Source organism: Microcaecilia unicolor, chromosome 14 (genome assembly GCF_901765095.1).
Source record: "Microcaecilia unicolor chromosome 14, aMicUni1.1, whole genome shotgun sequence".
Lineage (NCBI taxonomy): Eukaryota > Metazoa > Chordata > Amphibia > Gymnophiona > Siphonopidae > Microcaecilia > Microcaecilia unicolor.
In genome coordinates, this window is record NC_044044.1 from 6976504 (window position 1) to 6994168 (window position 17665).

Genomic DNA, 17665 nt, shown 5'->3' on the forward strand with positions numbered 1-17665 from the left:
ACAATCTAATTAGGACAGACAAACAAGAGATAAGGGAATATTAAAGTGAGGATGATAAAATAAGGGATCTGAACAAGTGTCACCCTTCAAATCTGTACCCACAGACTCGGATATTAATAGGAAAGACATCAGCTCTGTCACTTTTTAAAATGTTTTTATTTCTTAGATTATATAATGAATTCCAAGATAAATCTCATAACAGAAAAAGGCAGATCTATATATTAAAAGACATAGTTGTATAGTTAAATTATACAATTAAACCATACAGTTAAAGAAAAACACATGAAAATATTCCTAAGAAATCCGCCATTCCAGTCTTCGATGCTAAAGAGAGGACAAGGTAATGATACAAGGCAACTTGTTTTAACAGGGAAAAGAGAAGAATATATTCCATCATATATTAGTTCACGGAGTCGACATGGACAAGGCGAGAGAAGGACGAGTGACCGTAGCGGGTGATTTAGAATCCGAAAAGGATTTCAAGTGGTCTGGATCAAAAAAAGACATATTTAACAGAATTAAGCTTGACAACACGCTGCATCCGTCACCTTCTTTGGGAACCAGGACAAGCTGCTCAGGGAGGAATTTCCTGACTCCTGAAAAAGTTCATAACCCAGGTATTCATTTCCATTTCACACTGTTAATATCTAAGCTGGCTAGCAAGCGATTCCCATAAATCCTGCTGTATTTCTGAGATCATTCTTTTGTGTGTTCTTAGTCTAATGTGTCTTTGATATTTATATCTTGCGACTATCTAACACATGGCTTTGCCCATGGGAAGAAAGTGTCAGGGATTAGAGAATTATTTGTTTGCCCCAGTGACTCTCTCACACATTCTTGAGTGACAGAGCCGGGGATTAGAACTGAGGATGTGAGAGAATCATTAGAGCAAAGGTCACACACAGAGCATTAGTGACAGAGCCGGGGATTTGAACTGAAGGTTTGTGAGAGAGTCAGTGAATCAAAGGTCACACACTCAAGAAAGTTAGTGACAGAGCCGGGGATTTGAACTGAAGGTTTGTAAGAGAGTCAGTGAAGCAAAGGTCACACACTCAAGAGAGTCAGTGACAGAGCCGGGGATTTGAACTGAAGGTTATTTTATTTTTATTTGTTACATTTGTATCCCACATTTTCCCACCTATTTGCAAGCTCAATGTGGCTGAAGAGTCACTGAAGCAAAAGTCACACACAGAGAGTCAGTGACAGAGCCGGGGATTAGAACTGATGATGAGTAAGAGAATCACTGAAGCAAAGGTCACACACAGAAAGTCAGAGCCAGGGATTAGAACTGAGTCACAGGGAGATAAAGAAACTCCATGTTGATTCTTATTTCACACCAGAGAGTACACAATAACAGTGATGTGAGATATATTACGTGACGAGATTCATACTCACTTTTATTGGTCTCCAAAGAGGCTCAATCCTACCCCTTACACCCTCCTCCAAGTACAGCACATCCCTGCAGATCCTTCCTATAAGAGTTGGCTGATTCAGTCATGATAAATGCATTTTACATTCCCTGTGAAAAATATGTTTGTAGGAAAAAGGACACCAGGTATCCTGGCTATTCCTGGTTCACTGGTGGAAGTTTCGGAATAAAGCTCTTAGTTGTACCTGTTGAGAGAAACTCAGCTCGCCAGGAGTGCTGGGTTTTCTCCTTACCTGTGATGCAGTGTCGCCACCTCTCCTCCACTGTGGATCCAGCAGATGGTGTCTGGAGCCCCTTAAAATCTTGAAGAATTGGCCGTGTGGGAAATTAAAAAGGCTGCCACACCATTAGGGGAAAGGTTTGGCTCTGTGCTTGAGGTGCCTGAATGAGATTAATTGTGATTTGACTCTAGGGAGAACAAGGTTAGGGATTTCACTCTGCTCCGTTTCCAGATGTGATAGAGGAACCAGCAGTTCGTTAGAGGCAACTGATCCCTGATGTGTCTCCGCACTTTGAGAACTGTGGGTGGTTCCGGACTCCCCGTTTCCAAAAGGATAGAGCAGTACCAGAAAAGGGTAACAGAAATGATAAAGAGAGAAGGAACAGGTTAGGGCTCTTCAGCTTGCAAAAAAAAGAGGCTTGGGAAGGTTATAAAGTCATGAGAAAGGTCAATGGTTAAGTAGGAAAAACTTCTTTAAAAATATGTTTGTAGGAAAAGGACACCAGTTACCCATAGGGAACGTGTTGTTTAAACCCAAAATATGGAAGTCTAGATGAATGATTTTAAAAAGCTGCTCCCCCCACACTTTCCCCAATCCCATGTCCCCTTCTATGCCTGGCCACACCCCTCCCTCCTTTTCATGGACGCCATCAGCTTTGCTTAATTCGTAACCAGTGCCTGTTTTCTAGCAAAAAAGGTGCCGGTACTCAAATGCCAGGCCTGAGGCCACCCTTCAGGGGTGGGGTGATCACTGAGGGACCCACCCCACAATAGCCAGGCCCCCTGCAACCAGTCACAGAATCTATGAAAATGCAGAATTGGTGTGTAGAGCCTGAGCTCTTTTGCTATAACTTGGGGACTATGAGTCAATTTTAGCAGACAATGAAAAAGGTGCCAGTACTCAGTACCCCCAAGTACCCCCTCAAAAAAAGCCCTGCTCGTAACGTTCATTTTGTGCTTGTGTTTTATAGTCAGTAACAGATTGCAGCATTGTGAATTGCGTCACTTTACAGGTCCCCTTACAAAGGCATATGTGCCAAAACACGGCCTGGATTGGGATTTTTTTGGACAACTGCATCAGAGATTGTATAAAGAACATTTCCACTGTTTCTAAGGAATACGATGACTTTTTTCATCTTGGACTTTGTCTACGTATCTTCCACTTTTTTGGGTTTTTTTTGGTTTTGGACTCGCATCCCTCGTAAAGTTAAGCCTGTAAGTTCCCCACTGAACCCAGATCCCCCATCCCACCCCAGGCACTTACCAGAGTCTATCGGTGGTGGTTCAGAGGGGAGCAAAGTGATCCCCATTGTTTGTTCTGCACCTATGAGCTCTAGCAGTAGTTTCACATAACTACCACTAGAGGTCACAAGCACCATTTGAAAGCTAAGGACAGAGCAGGAGGTGTTAGGGGTGTGATTGGATTGAATTGATTTGGTGTTGGTTCGGAGTGGTGGCACTGTCAGCCTTTGCACCTTTCCCTTCAAGCTGTCTCAGCCAACATGAAATCTTTCAGATCTACATGCTTATTCCCCTTGTGCAATGAAGATACATCTGCATTTTCAGCCTGCCTTAAACTATGCCCTCTTCATGCCAAAATCACCTGGAATCTCCACTTGTAAATGTCAGCTTTCCAAAATCACCATTTGCACATGGAGATGCTTCTTTAAAAAAAAAACACACACACACACCTTCTTTTTGTCTCTGTTATTGCCCTTGTTTTACATCATTACATTACTATCATTCTCTCCCATTACTCTTAGCACCTGTCCAACCTTCTCTCTCCTGGTACAAAATAAGTATCTGTATATACTATGTAAACCGTTTTGAATGTAGTTGCAAAAAACTTAGAAAGTCAGTATATCAAGTCCCATTTCCCTTTCCCCCTTTCCATCACCGCCTGTCCCTCAGTTCTGTCTCCCTACCATATCAATATATCAATATTCTCTTCCCCTCTTTCCCCTGCACACCTCATCCATCCACACCATATTTTGTGGCCTCCCCCATGTTATCCACACAAGTCCTCTCTCATCTCAGCCCAAGCACTTTCTCTCCCTCCAGCCCATCTCCAGGTATGTCTTCAGTTATAGCCACCTCTCCCTTCCTACACAGGGAGGGGAGTTGCCCAGGGGCCATAACTGCCACTCATTCTCTGGAGCCCATGCAGGAAGCATCGTGGTAGATCTTGTTCTGTACTGTGAAATTAGGTACAAAAATACCACAGCACACTGTAATCAGTAAGCATGCAAGTTACTGATGAATTAAAATTGTAGCAGTAATCTACAGTGCATTGCTAAATGTCACATTTCTTGTCAGTGCCTGATCACTGATTGCCTCAGACACTGACAAGGAAGGGTGATATTAAAAAAAAACACACAAGCACGATACGGCATTTTGTATTCCCACAAACGCACTCAAAATACAGTGGGTCACTAAGAGGTTGGATATTACTCCACTCTTAGTTTAATGGAAATGATTCCTAACCAAAAAGATCAGATCACATCTTCAGTGGTGACTTCATAATGTCTCTTTATTTGAAAGAGTAAATGGAGCGAGGGAGTCCTGTGCCCGGCTGTTCCCTGTGTCATGATGAATGAGGTTTTTGCAACTACATTCAAAGCGGTTTACATATATCTAGGTACTTATTTTGTACCAGGGGCAATGGAGGGTTAAGTGACTTGCCCAGAGTCACAAGGAGCTGCAGTGGGAATACCCTCAGTACCGTAGAGGCATTCGCCAAGTCGGGTAAAGAAACAAATACAGGTGGTATTGTGGTTGAGTAAGGAACATATGTTTCAGTTAAAATGGGGATCAAGGAGAGGAAAGATTATGTAGTGTCCATTACAAGCTTTGGTTATGTTGTGTTGCAGAGTGCAGGCATTTATGTTGGGTCAGTGGGGTATGCCTTTTTGAACAGGTAGGTCTTTAATGATTTCCTGAAGTTTAGGTGGTCATAGGTTGTCTTCACAACTTTTGGCAGTGCATTCTAGAATTGTGTGCTTGTATAGGAGAAGCTGGACGCATAGGTTTTTCCCCTATGTAGCTTGCTGTGTTTTAAAACTGGGATCTGCTTTATGGGTTTTTTTTATACCACCCTTCAGTGGACAATATCAAAGTGAACTGTTACCATAAAGTCAAATTCCATCTAGAGAAACAAAGGGTCTCGCGCTCTGATACTGAAAGACTTGCAGCTCCAATCAGCACTGTAGGTTACTCCTGTTATCTTCAACACCACCAGAAAGAGAAAAGAGGGAAACAAAGTACCCAAAGCCAAACCAAAATGATCAAAAAAAGCATAATATAGCCTTTTCAACACCACTATCGAGATCCTAGCTTTCAACGTCGCATCTCTCAAATAATACGACATAGATCATTTTTCATTCATTCAAAGAAACAATTTGATAAAGAATCTATACCTGTGGTCCTCAGGGCACACCCAGCCAATCAGGTTTTCGGGATATCCACAAGAGATATATTTGCATATTGTATTAGACATGTGGAGGGCCCAGACTCAGTAAATGTCATTGAGAAATCAGCAAGTGATGTTATTCTATAACAGGCACTGAGCGATGAGTGCCCATTACGGAATAGCATTGTTTGACAATTTCAGCGCCCAAACTTGGGTGCCAGAACTTACGCCCTGTTGATGCAGGTGCAGTTCCCAACGCCCTACTTGGGTGCGCATCTCCAGTATTCTAGAACACTGCGCACAAACTTTAGGAAACCTTGATTGGCCCATGTGCCTCTCGTGGCCATGCCCACTTTTGAGTTGCACAACACGGGATTGGGGAGCACACCTAGAATAGCTCATAGGAAGATGTGCGCACCAATTAGCTCTCAATTACTGGCGTGTTGGCCAACAAAGTTGGATGTCTATCTTCGATCAGCATCCAGTTTTTGGCACCATATATAGAATCCAGGGGATAAAGACTTTTAGCTTTCTTATTCCATATAATTAGTCTTCCTTCTAGTTAATTGTCAGTTGTAAGGAATTTGTGTTGTTGTGATTTGATCATTTTAATTTGTGTATGTTGATTTTGGAACCACTTTGCTTGTAGGCGGTGTATTAATGCTAAAAATAAATAAATACGGGGATAATGCTGGGCAGACTTATACGGTCTGTGCCAGAGCCGGTGGTGGGAGGCGGGGCTGGTGGTTGGGAGGCAGGGATAGTGCTGGGCAGACTTATACGGTCTGTGCCAGAGCCGGTGATGGGAGGCGGGGCTGGTGGTTGGGAGGCAGGGATAGTGCTGGACTGACTTATACGGTCTGTGCCCAGAAAGGGACAGGTACAAATCAAGGTAAGGTATACACAAAAAGTGGCACATATGAGTTTATCTTGTTGGGCAGACTGGATGGACCGTGAAGGTCTTTTTCTGCCGTCATCTACTATGTTACTATGTTTGTAGCATCAGAGAAAGGGGTTACCAGACAGAAGGACAGATTTAATGCTACCCTTCCAGCCTGTTACTGAGAAACAGGGATTCCAGATTTCCAGGAATCTGACAGCATCTGAAACCTTGCAGCATTCCAAAAGCATCCCCTCTCCCATCTCACCCTGCCCCACTGCTCTCCTCCAATTGCCATTCCCCAATCTGTGAAGCAACCAAAAAAAAAAAAACTGTGCCCACCTTTTACCCTTTAATTCACTAAGGTAGAAATCGAAGGATAAATAAAAACAGAACATACAGCCTCGATGATAACACAATAAGCTCTGCTACAGATACTGATAATTAATGTATGACACAAAACAGGATAAGCAGGTGAAAGCAGACAATAAAAAATCAAACTGTTTGACTCTTTAATTAGAGCTTGAAGAGACCGTCATCTCCTAATGAGAAAGCTCCATTGTTTTTTAAGTCGTCACAACTTAATCGACCCCTGACGCAGGCGCTGTGCACCGAAACACGGCCCGTGACGGAAGAGAATTGATGTTCAAGTTGTACGATTAAAGAAATTGTGTCCCGATTTTGAAGGCTCCTGGTGCTTTTTGTCACTACTCATACTGGTATTTTGGACATTTATACAGGCGATTGGTGTGTAAAGGTTGGCACCAGTTTTAGAGAACGATCCCTTCTCTGACTCATAGGAATTTGACAGTGAACCTCAAGATAAAGGGGAAAAATTGCAGTAGTGGTGTTCATAAATGTATAAGCATCACCGTACTCGCAAGAGCAATGTCCCATTTGGGATGTAATTCACAGGAGTTATATCACTCCATGAATCCCTACTGCTCTGTCTGACAATGTGCTATGATTTCTACACTCTCTGCTCCCATCAGCTACCTCCCAAGCACTTTCTTCAATGCATTTTTTATGTCCTTGTTCCTCAGGCTGTAAATCATGGGGTTCAGCATGGGGGTGACAGTTGTGTAGACCACAGACATGATTTTTCCCTGTCCCTGGGAATATGTCGAGGTGGGTCTCAGGTACATGGAGAAGAGTGATAAATAGTACAGAGAGACAACAGTGAGGTGGGAGGAGCAGGTGGAGAAGGCTTTACGCTTCCCCTCCGCAGAGCGGATCCTCAGGATGGCCGAGATGATGTAGGTGTAAGATACAAGAGTCACCAGGAAGGCAGGAAATGACAACAAAACAGCTTCTAGGAATAATATAATTTCAGGGCCGGTCGTGTCGGTGCAGGAAAGCTTTAACAATGGAATGAGGTCACAGAAGATATGATCGATCTTGTTAGAGCCGCAGAAGGAAAGATGGACAACAGAAGCTGTGATCATAACAGCGCTCAAAATGCCAGTGATCCAGGAAGCGGCAGCCAGCAGGATGCAGACTCTGGGGTTCATGACCAGTGAATAGTGCAAAGGGTCACAGACTGCGGCGTAGCGGTCGTAAGCCATGGCGGTGAGGAGAAAGATCTCAACGCAGGTGGAGTCCATGAAGAAGTTCAGCTGCACAATGCAGGCAGCAAAGGAAATGGTTTTGTTCCCTGAGAGGAGGATCCCCAGCAGTTTGGGGGTGATGGTGGAGCTGCACCAGATGTCTGTGAGGGAGAGGTTGCTGAGGAAGAAATACATGGGGGTGTGCACGCGGGGGTCAGCACAGGTCAGTGTGATAATCAGAAGGTTCCCCAGCAGGGTGACCATGTAGATAAATAGAAACACCAGGAAGAGAGGAAGCTGCAGCTGGAGATTATCAGAAAGTCCAAGAATGATGAATTCTGTCACCGTTGTCATGTTTTCTATGTCCATTGGCTTCGTGGGTATTGTCCTAACAATAGAACAAAAAAAAATTAGAAAAGATACATGTGATAAGGGCAGATGTCACTGAAGTTCCTGCAATGTGTGGCCAGCAGTGAAAGTCGCTGGAGACCGCACCTACAAAAAGATGTAAACAAAATGGAGTCGGTCCAGAGGGCGGCTACAAAATTAGTAAGCGGTCTTGAACACACAAAATATAGGGACAGGCTTATGAACTTCAACATGTATACCCTGCAAGAGAGGATGGAGAGAGGAGACATGATAGAAACGTTTAAATATCTCAAGGGCATTTATGTACAGGAAGAGAGCCTTTTCCAAATGAAGGAGAGCTCTGGAATGAGGGGGCATATGACAAAGTTAAGAGGGAATAGGCTTAGGAGTAACCTAAGGAAGTATTATTTCACAGAAAGGGTGGTGGAGGCATGGAATGGCCTCCTGGTGGAGGTGGTGGAGTCAAGGACTGTTCCAGAATTTAAAAAGGCAAGGGATAAGCATGTGGGATCGCTTAGGAACAGGAAGAATTAGGGGTTACAGAGGATGGGCAGACTGGATGGGTCATATGGCCTTTATCTGCCGTCATGTTTCTATGTAACCTCAACATGTATACACTGGAAGAGAGGAGAGGAGGGACAGAGGAGACACGATAGAAACGTTTAAATATCTCAAGGGCATTTATGTACAGGAAGAGAGCCTTTTTCAAATGAATGAGGGGGCATATGACAAAGGTAAGAGGGAATAGGCTTAGGAGTAACCTAAGGAAGTATTATTTTACAGAAAGGATGGTGGAGGAGTGGAATGGCCTCCCGGTGGAGGTGGTGGAATCGAGGACTGTTCCAGAATTTAAAAAGGCATGGGATAAGCATGTGGGATCACTTAGGAACAGGAAGAATTAGGGGTTAAAGAGGATGGGCAGACTGGATGGGCCATATGGCCTTTACCTGCCGTCATGTTTCTATGTTTCTATCTGCAGTTCATCGAGCGTCACACTCAGCTCATTAGCAGGACATTCATCGTCCGCTCATTGTGGTGGGGAGAGATTGTGCTGAGAAAGTATTCTTATACTAAAGGTCTCATCCTATTCTGTGCCTAGGGGACAAAGCTTTGAAAACACAGATATGAAAAGTTAAAAGAAAACCAAGTCTTTGTGCAGAGAGGAATGCCTTTTGTATGTGCTATGAATGATTTAAGGTGCACGTGCCGCTCTCAGGGACAGGCAAATGGATAGGGAGCAAGAGAAACGGCTATGAGTGGGAGGTATTCATCCACTGAATGTTATTTGCGTAATATTAAAGTGGCTAATCAAATCATGTGAACCTGAAGGTTCCACTGAAGCTTCCCGTGCTGCAGTATAATGCTGAGGAAAGGACCTCAGAAAGCCAGAAACCTACATTATTTTAGAAAAGGAAAACATCTGTACCCAGCTCATCTGATGCGATTATTTAGCTGATTTAATTGTTTGCTAGACTAACACACTGTCCCCTTTATACATTTTTATAATTAAATAAGGATATTTGGGTCAGATTCATTTTGATGTCTCTTCAAGCAGGCTCCATCCGACCCCTGACTCCCATACATCACACCCCTGTGAGTCCTCTGCATTTTAGCTTAGCAAAAAAAGTGTCTGTATTTAAATGCCAGGCTGTCCTTCAGGGGTGGGGTGAGCCACCCCACAATAACCAGGCACCCCGCCTTCAGCCACAGAACCTATGAAAAGGCAGAACCTGGATGAACATTTTATGAATCTTTCCTCTAATTTTAATGGAGTTCTTTTTCTTATAATGATTTGAATTGTACACGATTAATACTTGAGAACCGTGGGTCACTTTTATCAGTTCACCCCAAGTACTACTACTTAACATTTCTAAAGCGCTACTAGGGTTACGCAGCGCTGTACAATTTAACATAAAGGACAGTCCCTGCTCAAAGAGCTTACAATCTAAAGGACAAGTGAACAGTCAGACCGATAGTGGCAGTCAAATTGGGGCAGTCTGGATTTCCTGAAAGGTAAGAGTTAGGTGCCGAAAGCAGCATTGAAGAGGTGGGCTTTAAGCAAGGACTTGAAGATGGGCAGGGAGGGAGCTTGGCGTAAGGGCTCAGGAAGGTTGTTCCAAGCATAGGGTGAGGCGAGGCAGAATGAGCAGAGCCTGGACTTGGCGGTGGTGGAGAAGGGTACAGAGAGGAGGGATTTGTCCTGTGAACGGAGGTTTCGGGTGGGAACGTAAGGGGAGATGAGGGTAGAAAGGTAGTGAGGAGCCGCAGACTGGGTGCATTTGTAGGTAAGGAGTAGAAGCTTGAACTGAATGCGGTATCTGATCGGAAGCCAGTGAAGTGACCTGAGGAGAGGGGTGATATGAGTTTATCGGTTCTGGCGGAATATAAGTACCCTCTGAAACAAGCTCTGCATAAATGCATTCTGTATTCCCTAACAAATAATATGTTTGTACTATAAAGGGCAACAGGGCGAAATATTTCGACTGCTCCTGGCTAGGAGAGTTTGACCTCTGCCAAAGCTTCTGAGTGGAGCTTTAATGCAGCTGACTGATGGGTTTAGGGTTAACTGTTTCAGGATCCTGGGGTTCCTCTCACCTGTCTGGCAGCACCACCTTCTCTCTTTCACTGTGGATGTGGGAGGAGGGGGCATCTCGCATGTCTTAAATACTTTTAGGATGGGGTGTGGAGAGAAAACGGTGCACTGTTTATCTGGGAAATCAAAAAGTCTCGGCTGGCAATTAAAGATGATTTTTCGCTCTGTGCCTGAGTTCCCTGGAAAGTATGGAAATGATTGATCTGCGGGGAAAATAAGTTTTGGGACTCTGATTCGGTCTTTGCTCCAGTTGTGGTAGGGGAATACTCTGTTTACTAGAGCAGCTTTGGGAAAATCTGATCTGTGCTTCATTCGCATTGATCCCTGGTCAGTGTTTGGGGGGGGGGGGGGGGTTATGAATTCATTTTACTTTATCTTTCACTTACCTACCATTCCACTCCTAAGCCCAGCATTTCTGAGCTGTCTTTTTCACATCTCCACTCCCTCCCTCCCTTCACTTCCAGCTGCTGTAGGCCATCACACTCCCTTCTCTGGTCTGTAGCACATTCCTCATGAACCTTGTCTGTTACCATCAAGCTTCCTACTAGAATCTCAGCTCTCTGGGGAAGGGTCCCCTGGCATGTTTTTGATCTATTTGTAAATCTTGTACAGTTTATCAATTGTATTCTTCTGACCTGCACCGTAAAGGCAGAATTGAATCCTTCTGACAAATGGGATAAAATGCAATATTATGTCGGGGAGGGGGGGGGGGCAAGGTCTCATGGTGCAATCAGTAGGTTGCTTGTCTACTGCACTCATGACCTGATTTCAAATCCCTCCATAGGAACAATTAATATATCAATTTTTGTATATTATAATGTGAATTTATTCTGTTTTTTTGTAATTTGAGTTTTATTTTATTCAGATTGTTATTGTGTATGTTTTTATTGTAAGCCGCTTAGTTGTAGACAGAATATACATTTTTTTAAATAAATTAATCATGTGGTGAACAGTTTTCTTTCGTTTACATTTCACAGTTACTTCTCCTTTTAATTTGTGCTCTGCAAGCAGCAGTGGTATATCAGTGACTTCCTCAATGCTTTCTTGGTGAATTCTTCTGAAGCAGCTATTGGGAACATAGAAAGTGAGTGAGAACGGGGGAAAGTGCTTGAAGCTGAAGGGAGAGTCACGACGTGAGAGAGATGTCAGGAGAAATCGTGTACAGCGATCTGAAATTTTCACCACCCTCAGAAGGCCACAGGTCCCCGCAGCAAGAAAGTTCTGGTAAGAGCCAAGAAGGAGGAAAGAAATTATCACAAATAGCCTGGACGTGCCTTCTCTTTGGACAGAATCTCCACCCAGGAGATTCAAGGAAGGGGCATCTATATGTATCAGGGGATTCACTGCAACAGATGGATTAATATCAGTCACAAAAATATCACATTAGGTTCTTGTGGCATGCATCGTGCATTTATTTTGTTGTATAAGACGCAGAGGGGTGTAACCTGCATGGAGCGACAATCCCAAAAGGCACAGAGGAGGTGACCTGCACATTATGCATATAGCCCACCTTGCCAGGGTAGGTGCCACCTGTTTTCTCTTGAGCACACACACATTTTTAACTGATAGGAGTTTTGTGATGTGGAAATGTAAGTTTGGTTGACAGGTGAGAAGGACAACTGTCCATGAGCCTCATGTGAAGCTACAGGCCAGAACTGTAAGTACAATATCAAAAAAATCAGTAAAGGAAACATGTATTTTTAGATGTGAGATCATTGCAAATGTATTTCTCTTACATTGCAAGTGTCAATCCCCACAAGCAGAGTGAATAATCAGTGAGTAATATGTAATCAGAACAGAGGCCTTAATATAATCTTCATGCATTTTTTATTAGTGGAGGAAAAGAGGCTCTGAAGTTACTGCAAGTTATCAACCTGACTGCCATGAGTGCCTTCAACTTCAATCACAGGTCAAAAACCTGCCTTTTCTTTATTTATCAAACATACGTGTTGTGCAAAAATAAATTCTTATCTCAAAATCTCAATGGAGGCCCTGCTGTTTCACCAGCAGCTGCTTCAGAGTTTCTTCACAAGATGCTATCAACTCTCACACTTCTGTCCCAGCAAGGCTTCCATTGGGTTTTTTAGATAAGTTCTAAGAACTGATTTTGCACAATATGGGAGGTTTATGACCTGTGAGGGAAGTTGAAGCATTAATGGCAGTCAGCTCTGTATATTAAAGGCTCTGGAGTACTGACCTAAAGATTTATTACTCACTGATTTTTCACTCTGCTAGTGGGGATAGATGTTTGTCAGATTTTGAACAAAAGTGTTTCTCTACCACTGACTGATTTACCATGAGGAAGTCTTTAATTGATCCACATTATAATATTTTACAGATCTTTTCTATTGCACTTACATCAGTACTGAATAATTTTTTAAAAATTAATAATCGTTGCCTGCAAACATCCAACCCAAGCAGTTACTTAACTCCTTGGTCGGTTTTGCAAGTAAACATTAAAATTGAAGGAGGAATTGGTCAGTCTCACTTCTGCCGGAAAGCTATTTTAATTCATTTTTAACTTGTGTTTTGCAACGTGAGCTGTGAGATGCAATATTAAGAGCAGAGTGGAGAGGGGAGGATATGAGGAGCATTAGCAGATCTAAATTAAACAGATGGATTGACAGTTTAGCAGCTGAATATCTGCATCCTATGCCCGTATGTTTTATGCAGCGGGACCTTTGCAGTGGAATCGACTCCCTTTAGAAACTCAGAGATGGATTGTATCTGCTTTAAGGAAAAGCTGAGGGACTTTGATCTTAGTCAGGTGTATGGAATAGGGATACCAGAGGTTACCTCCAGGAAATGTTTGGGGTAGATTTTTAGCATGTGTTGTTTTACGGTGTTTTACGAATTGGGGACCCTGTTTGCTAAGACGTCTTCAATTTTTTACGCGCCTACAATTAATGTGCGCCTATAGGGATATTGTAGGTGCGTACACGGTTAACACGGAAATTGTTCTTCACTCAACGCGTAGTTAAACTCTGGAATTTGCTGCTGGAAAAGGTGGTTAAGGTGGTTAACTTATTAAGCGGACTTCAAAAAAGGGTTGGACGGCTTCCTGGAGGAAAAAGTCATAGAATGTTATTGAATGGATGAGGGAATAATACAGTATTTCTAGGATGGGTGGGACAAATTACTTGTTCTTTTAGCCGCTGTCGGTGACAGGGTGCTGGGCTCAATGGACCCTTGGTCTGTCCCAGCATGGTGATGCTTATGTACTTACTTCTTCCATTAAAGGCCTGGGAAAAGAGTCAGACTTTCACCTGGTTTCTGAAGTCTTGTGTTGAGCAAAGCCCTGTCTGGCATTCCAGAGTGTGTGTTACTATATTTTTATATTAGTTTTCTTTTAGCAGGTCTATATATTTTTGCTTTTTATTATTGTTCTTCAGATGTAAAGTAAAGACCCTGTTCAATCACAAAAGCTCACACCCAAAGTGCAGATGTCTTAAGCACCAGAGGTCACCCCTGGACCTCTGATCCCTCCCAGAAGCAGTGCAGAGCTAGGGAAGGAAGTGGACTTGGGTGAGATTAAGTAACAAGGCTTCAGTCTTAGGTAGGTGCAGTTCCAAGTGAGAAACCCTCTGTGATTTCACACAGTCCCCCCCCCCCCCCCCCCCCCCAACAGGATTTCACACCTAGACTCACACTTCACACTCATTGCATGTGTGTACATAGAGTGAAGGCAGAGCCAGGCTGCAAAACCGAATCCACAGTATATCCCAGCCTGAAGCAGAGGTGTCGCTGTCCTTTCACAGGATCACACTTCAGGAGGTTTCCCTTCTTCCATAAAGACTTTAAAACTAAGTAGCTGCACCCAAGAAGAGAGAGAAAGACAGAGAACATTACATTATGTAGAACAGAGGCATTCAAATACTCCAGGTGTATCAATCAGACATGTAGAAATAGAACTGAGATAGCCAAGTGGTCAGTTTTGGTCAGATTTTAGAAAAAGGTCATCTGACACAGAACTTTTTTGTTTAAATACCTGCAGCAGTGCTCATGTATTTGCTGGTACATCAGTGGGAGCCACCATTTTACAAAAACACCCGTTCAAAAAAATGAATAGGACAGACCTGGCAACTTCTATGTAGCGGTGTCGGCACTTCCACTTGGAACTAGTAATTTTTCAACTTTAACAGCCCTCTTTTACAACCCTCCATGACTAAATGTCACAAAGGTAGTAATGAGGCCACAATTTTATCTTGGTTTCATTTTGAAGGTGATCAGTAGAAATAAAACAAAATAAAACATGGAAAAGAAAATAAGATGATACCTTTTTTATTGAACATAACTTAATACATTTCTTGATTAGCTTTCGAAGGTTGCCCTTCGTCAGATCGGAAATAAGCAAATGTGCTAGCTGACAGTGTATATAAGTGAAAACATTCAAGCATTACTATGACAGTCTGACAGGGTGGGAGGATGGGGGTGGGTAGGAGGTATGCATGGGGACATCAAAGCATTTGGTCAGCATTTTACAAGACCAGGACACTGTACCAGTGACTTTAAAACCGTACAAGAACGTAAGACCTTTGAAATCAGAATTTTAACATCCAACAGAAAGGACTTAACAAGGATCTGGGGTTCCTAGCCCATTATAAACCATAAAGCTGTATGTCTCTGTTGATCACCCCACCCCTCACCTATCCACACCCATCCTGTTAGAATATCAATGATATGCTTTGATGTCCCATGCATACCTCCTACCCACCCCCATCCTCCCACCCTGTTAGATTCCCACAACTGCTACTCCTCCAGCCCCCCCCCAAAAAAAAATTACCTTCCTGTTCTGGAGGTGCAGAGAAGGGCGACAAAGGTGATAAAAGGGATGGGATGACTACCCTATGAGGAGAGGTTAAGACGGCTAGGACTCTTTAGCCTGAATTAAAAGATGTTTTCTACCTTTGCTGTCTGAGCATTTAGTTTTTCTATTCGCTTTGGTCCCAGTGTCTTCTGTTTTATGCAGTGTCTTCTTTCCATTTGATATTTTTTCTCTCACCATGTCCACCATCCTTGTGTCCTTATGTGTCCTGTCTACCATCTGTAGCCCTGTCCCTATCCTTTCTCCAGTTTCAACATCTGCCCTCAAAGTGTTCCAATCCAGCCCTTAAATTCAGCAATTTCCCCTCCATCCATATAAAGCTTTTCTCTTCACTCCCCTCCATCCATGTGCATCTACTTCCTCTGTCTTCCCTCCCCTCCATCCATAACCAGCATTTCTCCTCTCTCCCTTCCACTCCATCCATGTGCATCTCCTTCCTTTCCTCCATCCTTGTCCAACATTTCTCCTCTATTCCCTGCCATCCACTCCATCCATGTCCAGCATGGGTGTAGGGGATCATCAGAGAAGCAAGGTAAGCCCAGGACATCACAAGGTATCTAAAAGATGGAACAGGGTCAATAATAAGACAAAGGACACAGCCAGATCGGAGAGAGGGGGTGGAGGGGGAGAGGAGGAAATTGGGCATGTGATGAGCTGCCTATCCTTGATATCAGGATCCTGTGGCTTTGCAGGAGGGCGGTATCCCCATCTCCTCGATATGGGGGAGATATCGGTCGGCATAAAGAAAAACCCCAAAAAAGAAATAAAAGAGCACCAGCCACATAGAAACCTCATCAGGAAATTAATAACCAATGACAGAATCCACAACAGAACAGAACTTACAGTGGGCACATTGCTCTTCCCATCATCGCTCACCCCAAGGAGCGCGCATAAGTAGCTTGTCTTTCTCCTTGTGTGTTCTCCTTCAGCGTGGACACCGCTGAGGGCAGTATCTAAATAGTAACTTGAACCTGGCACAGCCCAGGTCATGTGACCCATGTGTTGGAAGATGTCAGTGGGACAGTGGTCCTGAAGAAACAACGGCCCAAAAACCACACAGTAGTCTAACACAGGTAGGAAACTTAGTATAGCAGCAAGACGCCACGGACATTAATTTAAGCAGAAGATCCCCGTCTGAATCTAATTTTCTAGCTGGTTCTCTCACATCTGCATTTCAGTACTTTGTGTCCTGCAGCTTGTGTAATAAATTCAAGCCTTTCTCCCTTCCTTTTTCCCTATCATCTTAGATTCTCTGTACCAGGACCCTTGGAGGAAGGCAAGTGTGTGGCAGTGAATGGCCAACACTTTGATTCTGACCTCTGCAGAAGACCCTATCAATGGATTTGCCAGGAGGAAGCTGAGGTGTAAAGTGCTCCAGTGCTGCTTGTGACCTCTGACTGGAAGCAAGTCAAACACAGCGAGGGCGACAAAAAGACTAAACAGCAGACAATGTTCAATATATGGAAGCTTTATTAAAACATCCAGGACTCAACACTATGCCACAGAGATATTGAAATGTCTCTATCATATCTCTTCTCTCTCCTCTTATAGGAGATATTAAGTGCTTCCTCGTTAGCCACGTGTAATGGAAGATGTAAAGGATTGCTTTTCAATCTTCTGCCTTTCTTTTCCTGGTCTAAGAACTCTTAGCATTGCTTAGATGTAGAGACCAGTGATGTTATGATTGTTTATATAGCTAATCATTGTATATATCTTAATCACTGTAGAATTTCGCAACTCTAATAAAGGTCTCATTTACCTAATACGAATCCAAAAGAATCCACAGTAATTATTGAATAGCCTATGGCAGTGAGACTGGCTGTAAATCCCTAGCAGTACACCACGAGAGACACCATGTGTTAATCTGAATGTTAACATACAACCTGCAATAAAAAATAATGGTAACATTCCCACCAAGTGCCGCTTTAAATTTGCAGCTACTGCTTGGTACAATCCTACGTTAAGTCAAGATAACTGCAAATTTTACCACAGTTTAGTAGAAGGTGTTCTGTCTTTTGACAGCCCCTTGCCTAAGTTACATTAACTGTGGATCCAGATTTGTTGAGAAGTCCTTGCTTGCAGTTCCTGGGTTTGGAGAATAATAATCTGCTGTGGGTTTAGCAGAGTTACAGACTGCAAGCTCTGACAATCCCAAAGGGCCTCATTGGTTCACATTCACACAACCAATCTTTAGTTTTGTCCGAAATCAGGCGAAAATGTTTCAGCTGCATTTTCAGCCGAAAGTATTTAGAGTTTCAGGTTTGGCCAAAACTGAAAAAAGCTGGCTGCCCTCTAGTTGTCCCCAATGAAGTTTCAGGAAGGGGTGGGGGGAATCCTCTCTAAGATCAGCAGCAATGTTTGGAAACAGATTTAGTAAAACTGTTTTCCCATTC

The 17665-nt window shown here is 43.3% G+C and overlaps 3 protein-coding genes across 3 annotated transcripts in view; 1 reads left to right on the forward strand and 2 right to left on the reverse strand.

Annotated features, from left to right (window-relative positions):
- The window catches only part of LOC115457558 (killer cell lectin-like receptor subfamily F member 1), a 322410-nt gene that overhangs the window by 293569 nt on the left and 11176 nt on the right, over nucleotides 1–17665 (reverse strand). The gene's annotated exons all lie outside the window — the stretch shown is intronic.
- Nucleotides 1–17665, forward strand: part of LOC115457560 (killer cell lectin-like receptor subfamily B member 1B allele B) — a 567620-nt gene that overhangs the window by 269370 nt on the left and 280585 nt on the right. The gene's annotated exons all lie outside the window — the stretch shown is intronic.
- Nucleotides 6931–7854, reverse strand: LOC115457555 (olfactory receptor 1019-like). The gene has a single exon (XM_030187010.1). The coding sequence runs from the start codon at nucleotides 7852–7854 to the stop codon at nucleotides 6931–6933; it is 924 nt and encodes a 307-aa protein (XP_030042870.1).

What these genes read in the sequence shown, in the direction of transcription:
- LOC115457555 (XM_030187010.1), bottom strand. Translation starts at nt 7,854, where the DNA reads ATGGACATAGAAAACATGACAACGGTGACAGAATTCATCATTCTTGGA.